Here is an 18,538-nt window from a genome sequence, read left to right on the forward strand (position 1 = left end):
TTCTTTAAAAGTAATTTCTAGTTTGTCGTGTTTTGTTATTTCGCACAATGAGCAATTTTTAGCATTATAAGCCCTCAGACTTACTGCTAAGCTATCGGGGATTATTTTGTTTTAAGTTAGTCTTTTCGTATTTGTTTTTGCTTAGTAGCGAGAAATAAATTTTCTTTTTCGAAATCAGTAACACTATTTTCGCTTATAGACTAGTCTACTGCAAATTCAGAGGTTTTCATTTTCTTAGTTTTATGTTCATGACCTTCATTTCAAATAAATTATTTCAGGTTACACAAGGTTCAATATGTAGCCTACAGCAGTTTTATGAGGATCAACTTTTACAGTATAATATATAGCTTACCAGTGTTGTGGAATTAAAGGTGAACGGGACGTCACGGCCATCTCATATGATTGCTGGGCCGTGGCACTAGGTGGTGCTGGCGAGAGATTCATCACGTTATCTGAACCTTTAGTAGACAAGTTGATGGCCGTTGATACAGCTTCTTCAAGATGGTATTGGGCCCTGTAAGTGTAGTATGTAAACACAATATGTGTTTTCTACCTTCTTGTATTGATATAGAAATGTTTACAGCTACTCTTAATATGTGCAGTTTTCCACATAACACGTGGCAGCCGAGATATGTCATTAAGTTGATCTTTCTTCAAGTTACCTTTGTTTCTTTGTCATTCTCAAAGCTAAGTAGTACCCGATACCACACCCTAAGAGCATTGCTACATGCAGCCTTATGTAAAGTTAGAGCAACGTTCTCTCTTGGTTGTACAGTTAGTACCTAGAAGTTTTAGCCTCGCCTTTTTAGAATGAGAATGTCCAGTCACGTGGTTCTGCAGCCGCGCTAGATAAGTGCAGTGTTTCATTTTAAAAAGATAGCTTTCATTTACTTCGTCTTGATCTGAAGAAAGCCAGTAGAGAAGTAACAGTCACAAGTAAACAAGCACATACAGTGTGTTTTTGTGTTAATTTTTAATAAAAACACTTCTCATTATGTATTACATATCGTGTCCAGTGTGTTTGTTATTCCTTAGCTAAAACATAACGTATAATTCTAGAATTGTTCAGTGATAACCATTTCTGATTTGATTGTCCTATTTAAAGGACTTATCCGATATGGCTCAAAATATTTTCAGTTCAACTGAAATACCTCTAAAACATTGAAGTATACGGATGGCTTCATTTTTTAACACACATGGAGTTATTCAATAACTTATATTGACACAGTGTAAACTCAAAATCAAAAAATGACGAGGTTTCTCGTATGCAACCATAATATGATGAATCATATAATCTCTTGCACAACTTAGGAACAACTTTTACTCCCTGAAGGGTCAGTAAATTTCTATCGCTCTGTTATAAGCTATGGTTGGGATGGGAGATGCGAATTATTCCGTGAGTTAGTTAATGGTGTAACAATCATGCTATGAAAACAAAACAAAACTAGTATTTTTATTGAATATAAATTGAAAATTACGCTTACTCTATAAGAGCAACAACTGATTGTGGTTGACAGCATGCGTGAAGCAGGCATATCGAGGACACTACCCTCACTCAGCTGCCTAGGCGACATTCGACATTTTTTTTTCTTTTTCTCGTTTAATCAACACTGATGTCACAGACGTCACAATGTCTTCGATACATGTTGAGATTATCATCTTACTGACGCCTACTAATCATATAACTGCAAATATTCCTTGGACTAAGTCATTTTTGTAAAGGATAATGTAACGCGTGCACCTCACTTTCCTCCTCCTCCACAATTTGAACATATTTGCCCTGAAGGGGCACATAACGGCGGCCTTCCATGTTTTCTATATAAAGGATAGACCAACTGAATAAAAGTTAAAAACAAAACAAAACAAACTACGAAACCAAAGAAATGAAATTATATACGCAGAAGCACAACGTGGTTTTAAAAAAACGTTATGCAAATTTTTGTCAATCCAAATTAAATGTGTCTTGATTCACTCCTTAGGATGATCAGAGGAACTGTGGTGTTTCATCACATACTATGTAATGTGTCAAGTAACATTAGAATAATGTAAACAAAATTCTGTTATATTTGAACCACCCTATACAGCATGTATTAGTACAACATTTTGACATTGTTCGGCGTTACTTAGGTAGCGTGATGCCATAGAAAACTGATCGCGTTTTTGAAAAATATCCTTGCTCGTATTATAAGGATGTATTCAGATCGATAATTTATAATTTTCGATATGGGGATATCCCTTATATTTAATGACACTGGAAAACAAAGGAAACAGCAGCGAGTCTAGTGAGACGAGAGCAGGACGCTGATTGGTTGGGTGGTGGTCGACAGACGACGTTAATGAAGCAATGAGGGAGCGGCAAGACGCAGCTACCAGAAGCCTATACCGGGAACATTTGTATACAAACCCTTGTAAGGTATATATATATATATATATATATATATACGTACATGCAACTATTTATATATATATATATATTTGTTATTATTATTTTCTTCTTTTATTTGATTTTTTCGCCCATATGGCCCAATTAAAACTATGACCATTCTACGAACTTCTAATCTTTAACCTCGTGCAGGGTGAAGGAGGATTGCTAATCTTCGAACATCCTTGGTGATTAATAGTTTTTTTCTCTAAGCTATTAACTTTAAACCAAAATAACTGCCATAGATCAAAGAACGGTGTCACACTCAACTGAAGAACACTTGTAGTCGAAACGTTGAGAGCGTAATGATCGTGTTATAGCATTAATAATCTCATTGTTACCTTAGTATCCATTTTTCAATATGAATAATAATATAATGGTACTTCACTTATGCGATACTATGCATTATTTTACGAATATTTCATTAAGTTAGTAAAAAATAAAATATCATCGATCTGTCTGAATTTAATTTTAGGAAGTTGCAGATATTAAGACCTGTTCGAGAGTATCAAAATATGAATACATAACGAATACATATTATTTCTTAATAGAACCTTGAAGAAGTTAATATATGATTTATACCTATTACTTGATAAGACCTTTAAAATATTAATACATAAGGAATACCTAATGCTTCATAAAACTTTTAAGATGTTGATTCATGAATTATACCTATTTTGTAATAGAATCTTCAAGGTGTTAATACCTGTGTTATACCTTTACTTAATAAGACCTTTAAAATCGTAAAATTGATATCTTAGATTTTGTATTTATATAAAGGAACAGTTAATAATTGTAAATAGTGTTAAGAAACGTATCACGTAAGAGCATCTAAAATCAGAGAAACCAACGTGAAATGGGATTTGTAGATGGTATCCATCGTTGGTTTTCGAAGAAACTCCCTCAGAAAACAAAGAATGCATTTGAAATAACTATTTTAAAGAACGAGCCAGTTTATTCTCTGAATAGATGTAATGCATTATTCCCTGAAGGACTCTATCTCTATGAAAAAAAAAGTGATGTTACGTGTATTTTCCGGTAGATTATAATTCCTCATAAATCTGAGATGATTTTGTTAGACTTGGGAATGTTTTCTTCCTTTATTTGCAGTTGATTTTGTTTTGTTGTCATCGTGATGAAACTTTTTATCATTATTACAGGTATACTGATGTCAAGCTACCTCAACAAACTCGGTGTTTAAACATATATCCTTACCTAAGAGGAGGATGATTTTTGAAGATAATGTTGGATTTGTCTTCTTCCTCGGGACTTGGTTTCGGTGCGATGGGTCTATTATAATAGACGTACTCCGTACTTGTTTTATTGTTCTTTCCAAGTTCGTTTGGTAAATTTGCTCGTGGACTGGAAGTGGCTACGTATGCGGTGTATATATTCTCCGGAATTTCTAGTTGTTTTACATAACACGTGGGTCTTAGAACGCGATCAGACGTTGATGCTGGAACATGAATATTAAATAAATGTATATATATATATATATATGTGTGCTATATTTATATGTACTTCAGCTTTTCAAATAGTCGGTTATAAATTTTGCCCTTTGTCTGTGACTTCTATAGCACATGTAATATTTTACAAAATCTGTTAAATTTGTTAAAATTAAAGAATGTTTTTAGCATCTAAGTCAAATGTTTGTTTATTTTCATACAGTTCCAAGATATCACGACAGGAGTTGTTTAGTTAAAAAATCAACGAATCAACTGATGCAAAATAGGCTTAAAAGTAATAGAGTTCTTTAATGAAATCAACCTGAAATTATTATCGACTGAAGCATCTGTGAGTATTTCAAGCTTATCAACTACTCACATTCATTTGAAATTTAACTTTAAAATGTCACATATTAAGTATAACTATTTTAATCTTTTGGTTTAGTTTTCTCACCATTAGATAACTATTTCACTTAATTTATAACACGCTAAAGAAACTGATAGCCAAATAATTACAGTTTCGGTTTAAAAATGAAATGAAATTTATCTACTATTTGTAACACTACATTATAGATAATGACTTATCAGACAAGACTTACAAATAATATCCATACAAAACTTAAATTTGAAAGTACAGCAGTATGTAGACAGCCACTCAATTATTTGATTTAGAGATATATTAGAAACAACAAATAGAAAAAAAGCAAGCATATAATAATTTCTTATTGATAGAACATGCATATTCAGAATAATGATACTCATAATATTTGTTTAATAAATTCAAGAAATTGTAATTATCAACCGATGAATAGTTAACGAAGAACAACCTTAATGAAAAAGTGTGTTATCATAGAAATACAACTTTGAAAAGAAAAATAATTCGTCAAATTGGTTCAAATCACATACATGAAGTACTTGATTGTGAGAGCGTTTTGGTTGAAGCTGAATGATATTCTTTATTGACCAGCTTTTCCTTTGCTGCAATTGGACAACCGGAAATACTGTAAAATAAGGGTTAAAACTAAAAAAAGTAATTTAAAAACACCATGGGCACTTGACATACAATATAATATAAAGCTTATTATATTTGCTAATTTCGAAATGAATCCTAAGCTCTACAGATAATCTGGAATAATAAATTTAGTACAAAAAGCATTTATAAAAATATTTTTTTTTTCAATATCGTATACACAGATGTTAAGAACGGTATATTAAAACGATTTTGGAGACTCATCACGTCATTACAGTCCATGTAGCCACGTCTGGTCGTACTCATGCTCTATCTGATCTTGACAGTAGTTCTTCAGCGTAGTTTCCCATCAAAAAGGGATCCGTTCTAGAGCTGTCATGTCCAAAGCACACTATGTTTTCCTATAGGCTTTTCATAGTCTATTTGCGTACGAGGAGGACGGTTTTCTAATGCCCGTTTCAACAGTTCTATCATACTGAAATGCATATCCACTGCTTGCAGCGACTTGACTGATATGTCATTGTACAGAATATGATGAATACCCATTTCATTCAGTTGGTGCTTAAGGAGTGCAGTGGTTGAAAGGACATGTCATGAGAACAAATTGTATATATGTGACTTGTAATGCTCTTCCACAGAGAACTGTCTTTATTATGTTGGGTTCTGTTACTTGGAACATGTAGATGGCTTTTCACCCTAATTTTTGCGTTTGTGGATTCATCCTTACCTGTTATAGCTGTGGTATGATTTGTTGCAGGTCTCTTCGTGGATGGTCTTGGTTCCTCAGGTTGATCCATATTTTTTCTCGTTTTCAATGCCATTTAGTACTTAGGGTATCTCCGCCTTGAAAACTCTAAATTCTTGACTTCAATATATGTTTATGATCTGAATGTTTTGCATCGGAAAGGACTGCTACAGATTCTTTTCAAAAGCACACAATATTTGGTAAAATACATTATACTACCTAAGAAAAGCAAACCAATGTCAAAATGTGGTTCTTTTACACACCATTCCACCGCTACTTTAAGCTGGCTGAGGTTGTCACCTAACTTGCCGATTTGTATATTCAGTATCGTTTTAGTATACCATACTCAATCAGTGGTGTGCCCAAAATTGATGGAAGGGTGGTCTACAAATTTACAGACAACAAATGAAAAATATATTGTTTATTGTTTATTTGTAATTAAGCACAAAACTACACAATGGGCTATCTGTGCTCTGCCCACCACGGGTATCGAAACCCAGATTCTAGCGTTGTAAGTCCGCAGACATATCACTGGGCTACTGGGGGCTGAAAAATATATAAAATATATAATTCCATTTAATAATAGCATCACATCTGTGTCAATCATTACCATTTGTCGACATGTGCAAACGATCATTAATCCTGTTACTAAAATGTCAGTTTATTAGTACGTTTCGACAATAGTCTTCTTGTGAACGATCAAAGTATCTTTACAAAATAAATGAAATATAATTTTCATAAAAACGATTGAAGAAATACGCTAAAATATTTTTGAATTTTCTATATTTTGATCTGAAGACAAAATCATCGACAATGTAGCATAACAATTGTGTTATAGTTACTGAAATCATACTAAACAGTGATATACAGTTTCAACTGGTGAAGTTTTACTTGAAGGTTGATCTTTATTAAGAGAAAAACTGTTTCAAACTCAACAGCGAATCTGAGGAAGAAAGTAGGGACTTTTACGGGTGAGATTTTGCAAAAAAAGTGGGGCTTTGATAAGGGAAGTAAGGTACCTGAAGATACAAGTTTATGACATAAAAATAAAGTAATCTATATTTGTCCAGACTCAGAATCACATGATGATCTAAAAAGTAATTTTAAAAGTATGAAATTTTATCTTAAAATAACTAATTAATAAGGGGAAAGTAGGAGTTACCAGAAAAGTTGTGGAAAATAAGAAATTAACCATGGAAAAGTTGTAAGTAGTACAAATTCAGGCTTAAGTGGCTTGTGTGTAGCGAACTCATTGATGAATTCCTCAGTGTCTACTGCCACTTGACTATGGAATATAGTCTGAAGAAAGACTTTGATCTGCTTTAAACCACTGTGTGGCTTCTTGCTGGAATAACTGGTCATTGGCAGTGTAGGCATGATTGCAAGCAACACTCTCACATATGAGTAGAGTGTGCTGCTGGTATGTAGGAGTGTATCCAGGGTTGACAATAATAGGACTTGTTGTTCTTTCTTAGCGTCATGATTCCATCTCAGTTTATACATCTGTCTCTCATTTTCTACGCTTGCTGGAACAGGGAGGAAATCCTTATATCGACTTCATAGGGTCTTTGTTACGGGCACATATGTCGTCGCGACTCAGAGTGATCAGCACTGATGGTACAATTCTAAGACTGATTAGCGCCTCTCTGTAATGCTCTGTTGATCGCAATTTTCTAAGTAAGTGATCCACAAGTAGCACAGTTATGCATCACCTGTAATAGGTGTTCGACTTATCGCTGTACATTCACACGATTTCACTATCGTCCACAGTGGCGTGGTGTGATAGGATCAATACCCACATTGGCAAATAACTGTTGTACCTCACAAAACTAATTGTTGTGGTATTGATCGACGTTATCTCTAACACCCTGAAATGCAGTAACAATTGTATCAATTTCACCAATGGCCTCCTTGTTATATATTTTGAACGGGCTTGCAGGCTGACAGTCATGGCCAGCAGAAGTCCTTTAGCATCTGTTAGAGAAACTGTTGATCATTCAACTGAGCCAACTGCTTTTATAGCCTCAGATCATGCAAGGGCAGGGTGAAAAGTTGAAACATTTCCAACACACCTAGCTGTTGCACCGACCTCGTTCAGCAAATGACTTTGAGTTTGCTCTTTGAGGTGTTCAGCTCTACATTTTCAATGACATTATCTAGTGCATCTATACTTACGACTCTCATCCTGTTTCGAATGTTGGTGTCTTACAGGTTCGTTGCAACTGCAAGATTAAGCAATCTGATGTGTAATGCACATATAATATGAAAGGTTGAAACACCTTTTCTGCTTTTAGCTATGTTAGCTATATCATTGTAACATGACCACCAGGAGATTTTTAGTTAAACAAGAAGTATCTAGGCACGATCTAGTATTCTCTGCAAGAGCATTACATATGATTTCAGAATGACATTCCAAGAAATCGATCATTTCTCCCCATACACGTCTCTGGTTCTTTGCTATCTTCCCTGACAACAAATTCAAGGTACCTTAGAATAACTCTCAATTGTTTGTTATTCGAAACCTCAGTAGCTTCTTCAGCAATAACAGTACACCAATAGGCAGCACTGACCTGCTCAATAATGGATTCACAAATTTGACCATGGTAATATTTATCAGATCATTCTGTATTTTAGCACTTGTGTAAGTAGTAATTCCAAATGTAGTTTTCCTATGTTCACCTGTGACAGTATCTATACACTTCATTGCAAAATATAGGATAGTCAAAAAAGTTCCATGATTGAGATTAGAATCCTTTTCAACGTCTTTCTTCACCGTCACGGTGAACACGCAAGGGACTATTCTATCAACCAAAGCGTAGAACCACATCAATAATGTCCTTTAGACATTTGGCAGAAGCTCTTGTGGCAAGACCTTGAATCATTGTGAAATTGATCATAGACTGGCTGACGAGGATCCCAAGGTCATTGACATCCGGACCTTTCTCAAACGCCACACAGGTCATACAGTAGTCATCGTTTTGTCTGGCGCAGAAGACGAGTCATTTAAATCTAACAAACTGGTCATATTGGAAGCGTCTCTGTTTTCTGTATTCTTTGCTGCGTGGGAACTTTGAAAGTACTGTTGTGCAGAAGTTTGTATTTTTTCAGCGTCAGATAGGCCTTGCCTAACATTTATATCAGCATAATCTACTACATCTATGCCTATCTGTGCAAAGGATAATTTTGAAAGAAATATTATTGTTTTACAAGAAAATAAAAAATAATAATCAGTAGGCCTTCCAGTAGTCCCATATTTGCTTTGGCTAGATAGCCAACATTTTAATTTACTAAAGATTGTGAATTAGGCCTAATGTGCAGAATTTTATACCAACACTATTTTAGACTAGAACACAAGGCTATGGGGTTTGACAACAACAGGTCAAATAAGCATGCAATGCGTTACGCCTCATAGGGCATATTCAATAGCAAAACCTATACTAGGTCTAGGTCTATACTATAGAACTCGGCTCGTGACAATGCGTAGAATCTAGCCTAGTCTAGATAAAAAGTACTTATGAAATTTAGGCTTTGAACCAAAATATCAGCAAAATATGTAGGACTCGTTTTTTAAAAGCTTTAGTATTAATTTAGTGTGGCCTTAAAATTCGAAAAAAAACATTTAGAAAATAAATCAACATTATTACGGGCCTAAAGGTGCATGTACAGGCCATAAGATTTAAATTTACAGCTTGTTCCTGAATCGTCTTTAGACGTTTTGGTAGATGGCTGTTCTGCAGTAGATGTATCTTGTTCAACAGTAGCCTATCTTGATTCTTTTTAAAAAACGAGCTGAGAAATTCCAGACTGACACATCGCAGATCAATAAAAAGGACATGTGCGGACTGAGGATTATCCTAAACTTGCCTTATTATGTTTACTTAGTAGTTTAATGGGGCAAACGAGCACATATAAAAAAAAGAATTATATACAAAGTAGCCGTGGAACATGTGTAAAAGTCAATTCCTTTGTCTATTACAACTTATATCAATGTCTTCGTGTTTTCTTACCCTAGACCAATAGTTCTCAACCTTTTTGAATCCATGGAACCATTTTGGCTTCATATTTGTGTCACAGAACCCTTCACAGCGTTCAATACAAAAAAAACAACAAACAAACAAACATTATTGCAATACTATATCTATAATTCCAGACAGTATGTATGTTTAATGCAGCTACATACCTATACACATACATCCAAAGCATGAAAAGTTTCTCGAACCAATTACTCGTAACACACGTAACAAGAAGAGTCCTCTTTCAAATAATAACAGTTTATATGACTCAAGCACCTGTTTGTACCTAGTCTTGCTCACTAATTTAAAAAAGTTCAATGACTTATTATGCTGCTTCATTATGAAACCCACTATATTATTAAAGAAATATGATGTAGTCGGATTACAATTATGTGACTAGTGCGTAGTTACGCAATAGAATGTGGGGAAATCTGGCATTCTGTGGAAACTCAATATCTTGCGGAACTCCTGGATGTCTGTCGAAAACCCCAGTTGAGAAGCACTGTCCTAGACTGAAACTTAATCCAGAACAAAAGTAATTTCGCCAAGCTCAGATAGGCTACACATAGGTCTAAATAATTGATATCTAATATAACCGATACGTAAATCTATCTGGCCCGAGGCTGGGTCTGAGGGTACTAGCATAGTTCAGACACAAGTAGAAGATCAGTGCCTGTATTGAATGTAATACATTTGTAATTGTAAACACATAAAATTCCAACAGTTCATAAAATTAGGAAAAATAATAAAGTGATAGCGAGTGGTTCACAGTTTAATGTATGCCGATACCACACATTATATATCAGTGGTTCACAGTTTAATGTATGCCCATATCACACATTATATATCAGTGGTTCACAGTTTAATGTATGCCGATACCACACATTATATATCAGTGGTTCACAGTTTAATGTATGCCCATATCACACATTATATATCAGTGGTTCACAGTTTAATGTATGCCCATACCACATATTATATATCAGTGGTTCACAGTTTAATGTATGCCCATACCACATATTATATATCAGTGGTTCACAGTTTAATGTATGCCGATACCACACATTATATATCAGTGGTTCACAGTTTACTGTATGCCCATACCACACATTATATATCAGTGGTTCACAGTTTAATGTATGTCGATACCACACATTATATATCAGTGGTTCACAGTTTACTGTATGCCCATACCACACATTATATATCAGTGGTTCACAGTTTACTGTATGCCCATACCACGCATTATATATCAGTGGTTCACAGTTTGATGTATGCCTATATCACACATGAATATTAGTGGTTCACAGTTTAAAGCTGCTTATGTCACATATGAATATTAGTTGTTCATAGTTTAATGTATGCCTATACCACACATGAATATTAGTTGTTCACAGTTGAGTGTATGCCTATACCACATATGAATGTTAAAGGTCCTCTCGCTACAGAAGGCGATGGTGCCCTAATCTTTGTTAAGCTAGTATATAATACTTTATGAAACCTTGCTTCTTTTTTCTTCTTTTTTTTGGACACGCCACCGTTAACCCACTATTTACATATTGTGATATAAACCTTGATATGAATTTATTTATAGGAAACAGTATTCTATTGTGATGCTTATAATTTTGCGCCATTCTATACATATGAAAACATACAATTATATAAAGGAGTGATTAGGACACTGGAAATAATTCAATCAGCTCATTCAACTACAGTTGAATGGTTAAATGAAATCTTACCTTGTCACCGAATTGTCTTCATATTGAGAAGCTTCTAAACAACTGCAACTATAATTCTGTATATATTTAGTATAGTTTAAACAAGATATTAAGGAAAAGGTTTCATTTTTTAACCTTCTAAAGTTTTCGGTCATTTACTCTATAATCATTCAATACAAGCTTTTAGTCTCTCAGTAAATAGTGTAGAACTCTCCTACAGTAGCGTCTGTGACTCCTCTATTTTCTTGAGTATAATACACATATGCAACATATGAATTTGTTCTTCTAACCGTTTCTTTCATGATGGTATTGTCAAGGAACCAAAATTTTGAATATATTAATATTGAAATTCTAGTTTATAACAAAGAAAGCTCGTTTTCCTGTTTGTGTGCATCAGCAACATTCCATTTTGGGAGCAGCTATAAAATATCTAAGAAATGTAATTAATTATAGACAAATAATCTTGCATGATCTTACCCACGCAGGAACTAACTCTTTTGAGTGAAAAATATTACTAGGTATTAAATCATAACATCTATAAACAAAAACTTAGAATGAAGACTATCAGCTTTATTAGCTACTGACCTTCGATGAGAGTTTCTATTACTATTCACATGACCTCTTCCATTACAGCCTGGTGTAGGACACCTAGTTAGAACGACACTAAATCATAGAATTACACGTTCTCAGGACACGTTTGTGTCAAATCGCCAGAATTTTAAACACATCCAAACACTCAAAACTATGTAAATTATTTTAGAATCGTAATGAAGGATCGTTAAATAATCTTGCATATTTTAATTAGATTTTAAAAAGTTTTTCTTTTAAAACATAACTTAAGAAGTGTAGTCAGCGTATTAATAGTGTATACTATAAACATATTCTGATTATTCTTATGATTTTGTTGGACAACAATTTAGAACTGCTCTTTGCTGAATCCTTCACTAGGTCAAAGAAGTACATGATTTTGCATGAGAAGATAATCCCCTGCTCTCCAAGTATTACCATGTCCCTTTCCATGCCCCTCAAGTTGGGAACAATAGCATGAAATTAAAAATTGAAAAATTAATTCAGAAAACCGAATAAAATGAACGAAGGATATTGAAGCAGAAAAGGCCGATAACAGCACTGAAAAATAAGGTGATTCATATGTCAAGCCAACGAACACGAGATGAAAAGGAAATAAGTCAGGATCTATAAGAAAACAGTAAGTAAGAAAAATATAAGAAAACTGCATACTAAATAGAAAATCGTGAAGTAATAGAGGTAGAAAACTGCATACTAAATAGAAAATCGTGAAGTAATAGAGGTAGGAGAAAGTAATTTAGCTCCTGGAGAAGAAATCGGTTTAGAGCCTAAAGGAGGACTTAAATAGTGAGCACGTACAAATTTTTGATGAGGGTAGGCTTTCAATAATTACATAAATAAAGCGATTTGTTGGATCCACAAGATGAAGATCAAAGAGGTAAGTTGACAACGAATTTACTTTAGAAATTGTGGAGGCAGCTCATACATGAAGTATAAAAAAAATATTAAAAATGTGATTGAAAGAGAAATATATGCTCAGGCTTCAATGTTCCATCAGAGTTCAATGCCGAGTTAACTGTGATGAAATGTTGACACTTGTGCTTGTATTTTCTTTTATATAACATTTGAGTTATTTTATATTATAATAAATCTACTTACTTGGAAAGATATAAAAGAAACAAGTTTAACTCCGGCTGTGGATAGTGGCCCGCGAAGATAAGGAAATATTCCCTTGGGACGACTATGATTAACAAGAGCAATAAGTGTTTTTACTATGCTACCAGATTATATGTTCTGGTTTTCAGTCTGTTTGACATGTGCAAAATGATTAAATCGGAGTACTTTTGGCTTTTTGAGTAATAGTCTGAGGTTTCTGGGTGTATATTAGAACCATAGTAGCCAGAACTAATCTATGCACAATAATTAGTTTAACAATTTAAGTGACGATGCTTGATAGAATCAGATGCATTGTTCGTTCAGAAAAAACGTCTGATAGACTGAGCTTCATAACTATGAGTATGTAAAAACAAAAAGAGTGTCATTAAGAGTTGAAATACATTACGCAATGAGACGAAAGTAAGAATTAGAATTGTATTCTTACTCCACACTGTACATTAATAAATAGTGTATATAAATAGCTGGATTTTGATACTATATTTGATAAGATATAGCTCTGTTTGTTATGTTTGAATATGTTAAACATACTATAAACAAACTAGAATTAGATTTTACGTGTTAAACACAGTATGGTGCTAGAATGTGGTCTGCACTTAGTTTTACGGATTTCACCAGTGATGAAATTAATGTCTACACGAAGAAGAAAAATCAAATATCAGTCATTAATGCTCCTGGATAGTGGTGAGATATACGGCAATCGAATGTAAGCCAGGCAGACAGTAGGTTGTCAGTGCCATGCTTAATTAGCAAATGTAGAAGCAAAATGTTAATAATTCGCACTTCTTGTTCGCGTTGGCCGTAGTTTTATGTCTGGTTTTGTATTATAGCGATGAACTCAAATAAATTCCATGAATTGTTGGAGACCCAACGATAATTAGAGGAAATTAGTGTATAAAAGACTGTGGTGTTATACGATAAAGGAAAAGTAATGAAAATGTGGAAACGTTCAAAGTTTTGAAAATAACTAAAAAGTGACAAGTTTCCTGTTTTAATCCCGAAAAGAAATGTGAAGTGACTTTACAGAGAGTGTAATAATTAATTTGTACCAATTAAAAATGACCATATAACGATTGATATGTGGCTAGCACACGTCCTGAAACGTAATATGTGGAGATATGTGGTTTGAAATAATCCTAAAGAAAATGGCCACGTAGTAGTAAGTGGCTAAAAAATATTAGATAGTTAAAAATTACTCAGAACTGCTGTCTGTTATAGTCATACGATGCTATAACCAGTTACAGAAAAGGATGTCACACGGACAATTCTTGAAAACTATTAGAAAAACCAAAGAAACAATGTAGACCAGAAAAAGGGTAACCAACAAAATACAAAATAAATAAATTTTAGTCGCCAGAGAGAAAAGAAAAGGTTATTTACTATAGCTCAGCTTTACAGTAAAAGTAATTTTTCCCTGACCTAAAGCAGAATTCAGTATTGAAACCAAAACATTGTCCAACAAGTCAGGAGAACAGTCAGCTATAAAATACAGTTAAAAATGCGTAGTTATGTGTGAAAAAAAATATCCAAATTATATTTCCAGTTTTTAAAATGTGTAGTTATGTGTGAAACAAAATATCCAATATATATTTTCAGTTTTCTAATATATTTCAAATAATGAAACATAACACTAGGTGATAATTTTATATTTACTTTTTAATGAAATGTTATACCATAATATTCTCATTTGTGATTTATTAATTAAATGTTTTTTTTTCAATATATATATTAGTAACAAGTATCTGTTTCTAAACTTATACGCCCCCAGTGGCACAGCGGACTTACAACGCTATAAACTGGGTTTCGATACCTGTGGTGGGCAGAGCACGGATAGCTCTTGTGTAGCTTTGTGCATAATTAAAAAACAAAACAAACTAAATTTATACAGTTTACAGAATCATGCACAGTAAATGTTTCTGAACTTTAACCTAGGATGTGCACACTGTTCAACATATACTAAATCTTTTTTCTACTGTTGTAATAAAGACTGAAATAAGTGGTGATTTTCTTAAACACAACATGTAATAAACATTTCATCGTAACATATTCATGACGCAATGTAAGATTCTAAGGATTCTATCTTACAGTGAAATATAATCAATATGAAAGTAAAATATTTATACTTTATATTATATTTTCTCTATGAAACTTTGGTTCTATTAAGACTTTACACGGTAGCCCGCATTAGAAAACAGGTATTATTTCTTAACACAAAAAAATGTAATTTTATATAATAAAAAATGAGTAATTAATGACAAATACCAATAACTAAAATTATTCATTTTTAAGTATAAAGTTAAGTATAAAGCTACACAATGGACTATACGTACTATTTTTACCTCAAGTATCGAAACTTGGTTTTTTTTGCGTTATATGCCATTGGACTTTCCGCTGAGCCACCAGAGGTAGCCAGCAGAAAAAGTTTTAACTGTATGCTAAGTATACGAAAGTACATAATAAACACACACCAATTATTAGTTGAGATTGGAGCATGTTTTTATAAAATAACGATTTTTTGTGTCTTTAGTTCAATTGGAAGACTTGCTGTCTCATGAGCAACTGAAACAAATAGCGTTTCAAATGAGTTCTGGTATTGAGCTAGAAACTTCGTCGACTCTAGTATAAAAGAAACAAGGTGGTCTAAGTTTTAACGTGAGCTGTACAACTCTTCAACGATAAATTATCTTTATTTTTCAAGTTTTGATAAAATTAACTAATTACTTACTTGAGTATTACCGTTTCATGTTTGGTCAGTACTTGAGGAACAAGATAAAAATAGACAGAAAAAAGATAAATTCACGCAAGAATAAATAGGAATAATAAAGCAAAATTACAATGCAAGAAAATGAACTAATAATCTGGATTTATGAATTTAATAATAATTTTAAACAACATTAGGTTTATGAAATAAATCTAAAGCTAATCAATAACTTTACGTAAATTCATAACAATATATCTTTTGTTATATTTACTACACTACAAATACTGATAAAATGCAAGTACAAAGCACGATACCAAGATTATTAAGCTATGATGTGTTATATATATTATCGTTAATTATGAAGTAAATTATGAGAGTGAAATATTGTTTATGACAAAACTTTGTAAATATAAAATTAATTTGGCCAATTTTGGAGCAACACAATTTTTATCAACCATTCAAATGCCAAATCTACAATAATTGTTTTGAAAAGATGATTTAAATGTTTAAAGATATGTTAAATGTTCTAATGACCGACATTTCTTTTACCAATGCTAGTAAAATTCATGGAATTACCACTTTCAATACGGGCTCGGTCAATTTGACGAGTCACGTGACCTTTAGTATTCGTTTAAAGTCTTTATAAATTGAATACTTATAACTCTCAATATATTGGGCCTTTCTTCACGAAATTTGGTAGTCTTTCAGTTAATATTACAAGTCTTCACATACAAAAAGTCATATTTCTTAGTGAAGTATTTTTAGTAAAATAAAATAAAGATTTGTTCAGGAATATATTGAGTATTTGTTTTTAATAGTCCCTGTGCAAAGTAATTTTCATGTTAAAATTAAAAATACTTCTCGTCATCTTAGAAATCTCAAATTTCCTTTGTGTAATCCCTAAATCTCCTAAATGCATTTCAAATCTTTTTTTTTTTCATTAAAACTTTATAGTTTATCCGTTATTTTCTCTACTCTATCTCAAAACGGAATCGCTGAATTTGACTGACCTCGTAACCCCCCCAAAAAAATAAAATAAAATATCGCAATAAACCCGAATTAACTTTTATTCTTTTCTAGAATGATTTCAAATTGTAACATAAAACTACATTCATTTATCCTAAGTAGCTCTAATTTCGTAACGTTATACATCTTTTCATAATTGCATTTTATTGTTTTATTGCCCTTGGAACGTGTCTAACTACTATCCGCGCAATTATAAGTTGTAAATCACTCGGGAACGTGCAGTTCGCGTTACGTTATCGAATTACATTACCCACGAGCTGTTCGTGCCTCGTGAACCATTTTAATTATATTATTATAACTTATTTTACCTAATCTAGTCTTAAATAACCTAAATTCGTATTTATAGATTTTAGTTACTTTTATAATAATAAATAAAGAATAACTAAGAAAAACAGAAATAAAGTACTTACCCAATCTTGATATTTTACAATTTAGTAAATATGAAAATTAATTTGGCCAATTTTGGAGTAACAAATTTTTCATCAACCATTCTAATGCCAAATCTACAATAATTGTTTTGAAAAGATGATTCAAATGTTTAAACATATGTTAAATGTTCTAATGACCGACATTTTTTACCAATGCTAGTAAAATTTATGTAATTGATGTTTTTTGTTTGACTGAAAATAATGGTTTATAGTTAAATGAGACATTCTTATCACAATGTCCAATAAAAATATCTTATCCGCCTTAATAAATTTACATGAAGGAGAGAAAATATAGACCAGCAGCATGTTTTTATGTAAAATAGAGCCAATTATATCCTATTTGGATTGATTCTAGACAGCATATTGCAAGATGTTTGAAGATGGTAAACATTAAAGTAATACATCACCTGGTTAGTTATAATTCGTAGTATCGGTGTCGGTATAGCATACTAACTATCTGCATCCAAATAACACATTAAAGTTCGATACTAGGCACACACATACATATATCGTATGCGACGCGCACTTTTCATACTGGGTTGTTTAACAATTAAACAATGAGGTTCATTGCCTAACGGGATTTATGTGACACATGAAACAACGTTAGTTCTGAAATACCTTTTTGCGTAGTAACAATGTGTTACGGGAATGTTAGTCCATTGTGGTGAAAACTGACCACTAGTGTTAAACACTATATTTCTCTGTCGTTTGGTTGTAAATGATACTTATATAGACATGTACTGAATAAATCTATCTATCTATCTCTATATGGATAGATAATAGTAAGCGAAACGATTTTGATTTTACAGCAAACGTATATTGATTATCTATACAAATTATAAGTCATGTTGAACTGTGCTGATCATATTTTTTTTCGTAAAGATAATATGGATGAAACTTATCCCAATAAATATACATATACTTTTTTTGGCTGGATGCATTTTGTTTGAATTACAGAAAGGAAATATTATTTTGTTGGTTGGTTAGACTATCGTCATTTGCATCAGCTTTAAAATTAACTGAATTTTATTAATGTGAGAAAACGAGAAGTTTATACATTGATTGTTTTGTTGTTAGATGAATATTCAACGAGACATATCTAAACACTAACACTAACTTCTTTCATGTATGTTTAGATTTAACTTACTTTCCTGAGAAATTTCGTCTTTTCTTGGGCATCCTGATAAGCTTAAAAACAGAAAATATATTGATAGTGATGATACTGCTAAACGCAAGATTTCACTGTAAAAAATGAATTACAAATAGAAAATAATGTATTATAATTAACTACTCAGTTGTTGATAGTTATTATTTAAAAAATAAATTTCAGTATAAATGAAAATCAAGCTATTGTAGTCAACACACGTAT

The 18,538-nt window shown here is 32.7% G+C and overlaps 1 protein-coding gene across 3 annotated transcripts in view; it reads right to left on the minus strand.

Moving 5' to 3' along the window:
- Positions 1–18,538, minus strand: part of LOC106464541 (mucin-12-like) — a 154,946-nt gene that overhangs the window by 13,897 nt on the left and 122,511 nt on the right. Inside the window, exons 7-12 of one of the 3 annotated variants that reach the window (XM_022392737.1) lie at positions 18,317–18,357; positions 15,740–15,770; positions 11,899–11,976; positions 4,774–4,868; positions 3,638–3,878; positions 353–514 (exon numbers count right to left, since the gene is read on the minus strand). In XM_022392737.1, coding sequence (XP_022248445.1) covers positions 353–514; positions 3,638–3,878; positions 4,774–4,868; positions 11,899–11,976; positions 15,740–15,770; positions 18,317–18,357 — 648 coding nt within the window. The remainder of the gene's footprint in view (positions 1–352; positions 515–3,637; positions 3,879–4,773; positions 4,869–11,898; positions 11,977–15,739; positions 15,771–18,316; positions 18,358–18,538) is intronic. The other 2 variants (XM_022392744.1, XM_022392751.1) reach the window with 2 other exon arrangements.

The sequence above is a fragment of the Limulus polyphemus genome, unplaced genomic scaffold (assembly GCF_000517525.1).
Source record: "Limulus polyphemus unplaced genomic scaffold, Limulus_polyphemus-2.1.2 Scaffold61, whole genome shotgun sequence".
Lineage (NCBI taxonomy): Eukaryota > Metazoa > Arthropoda > Merostomata > Xiphosura > Limulidae > Limulus > Limulus polyphemus.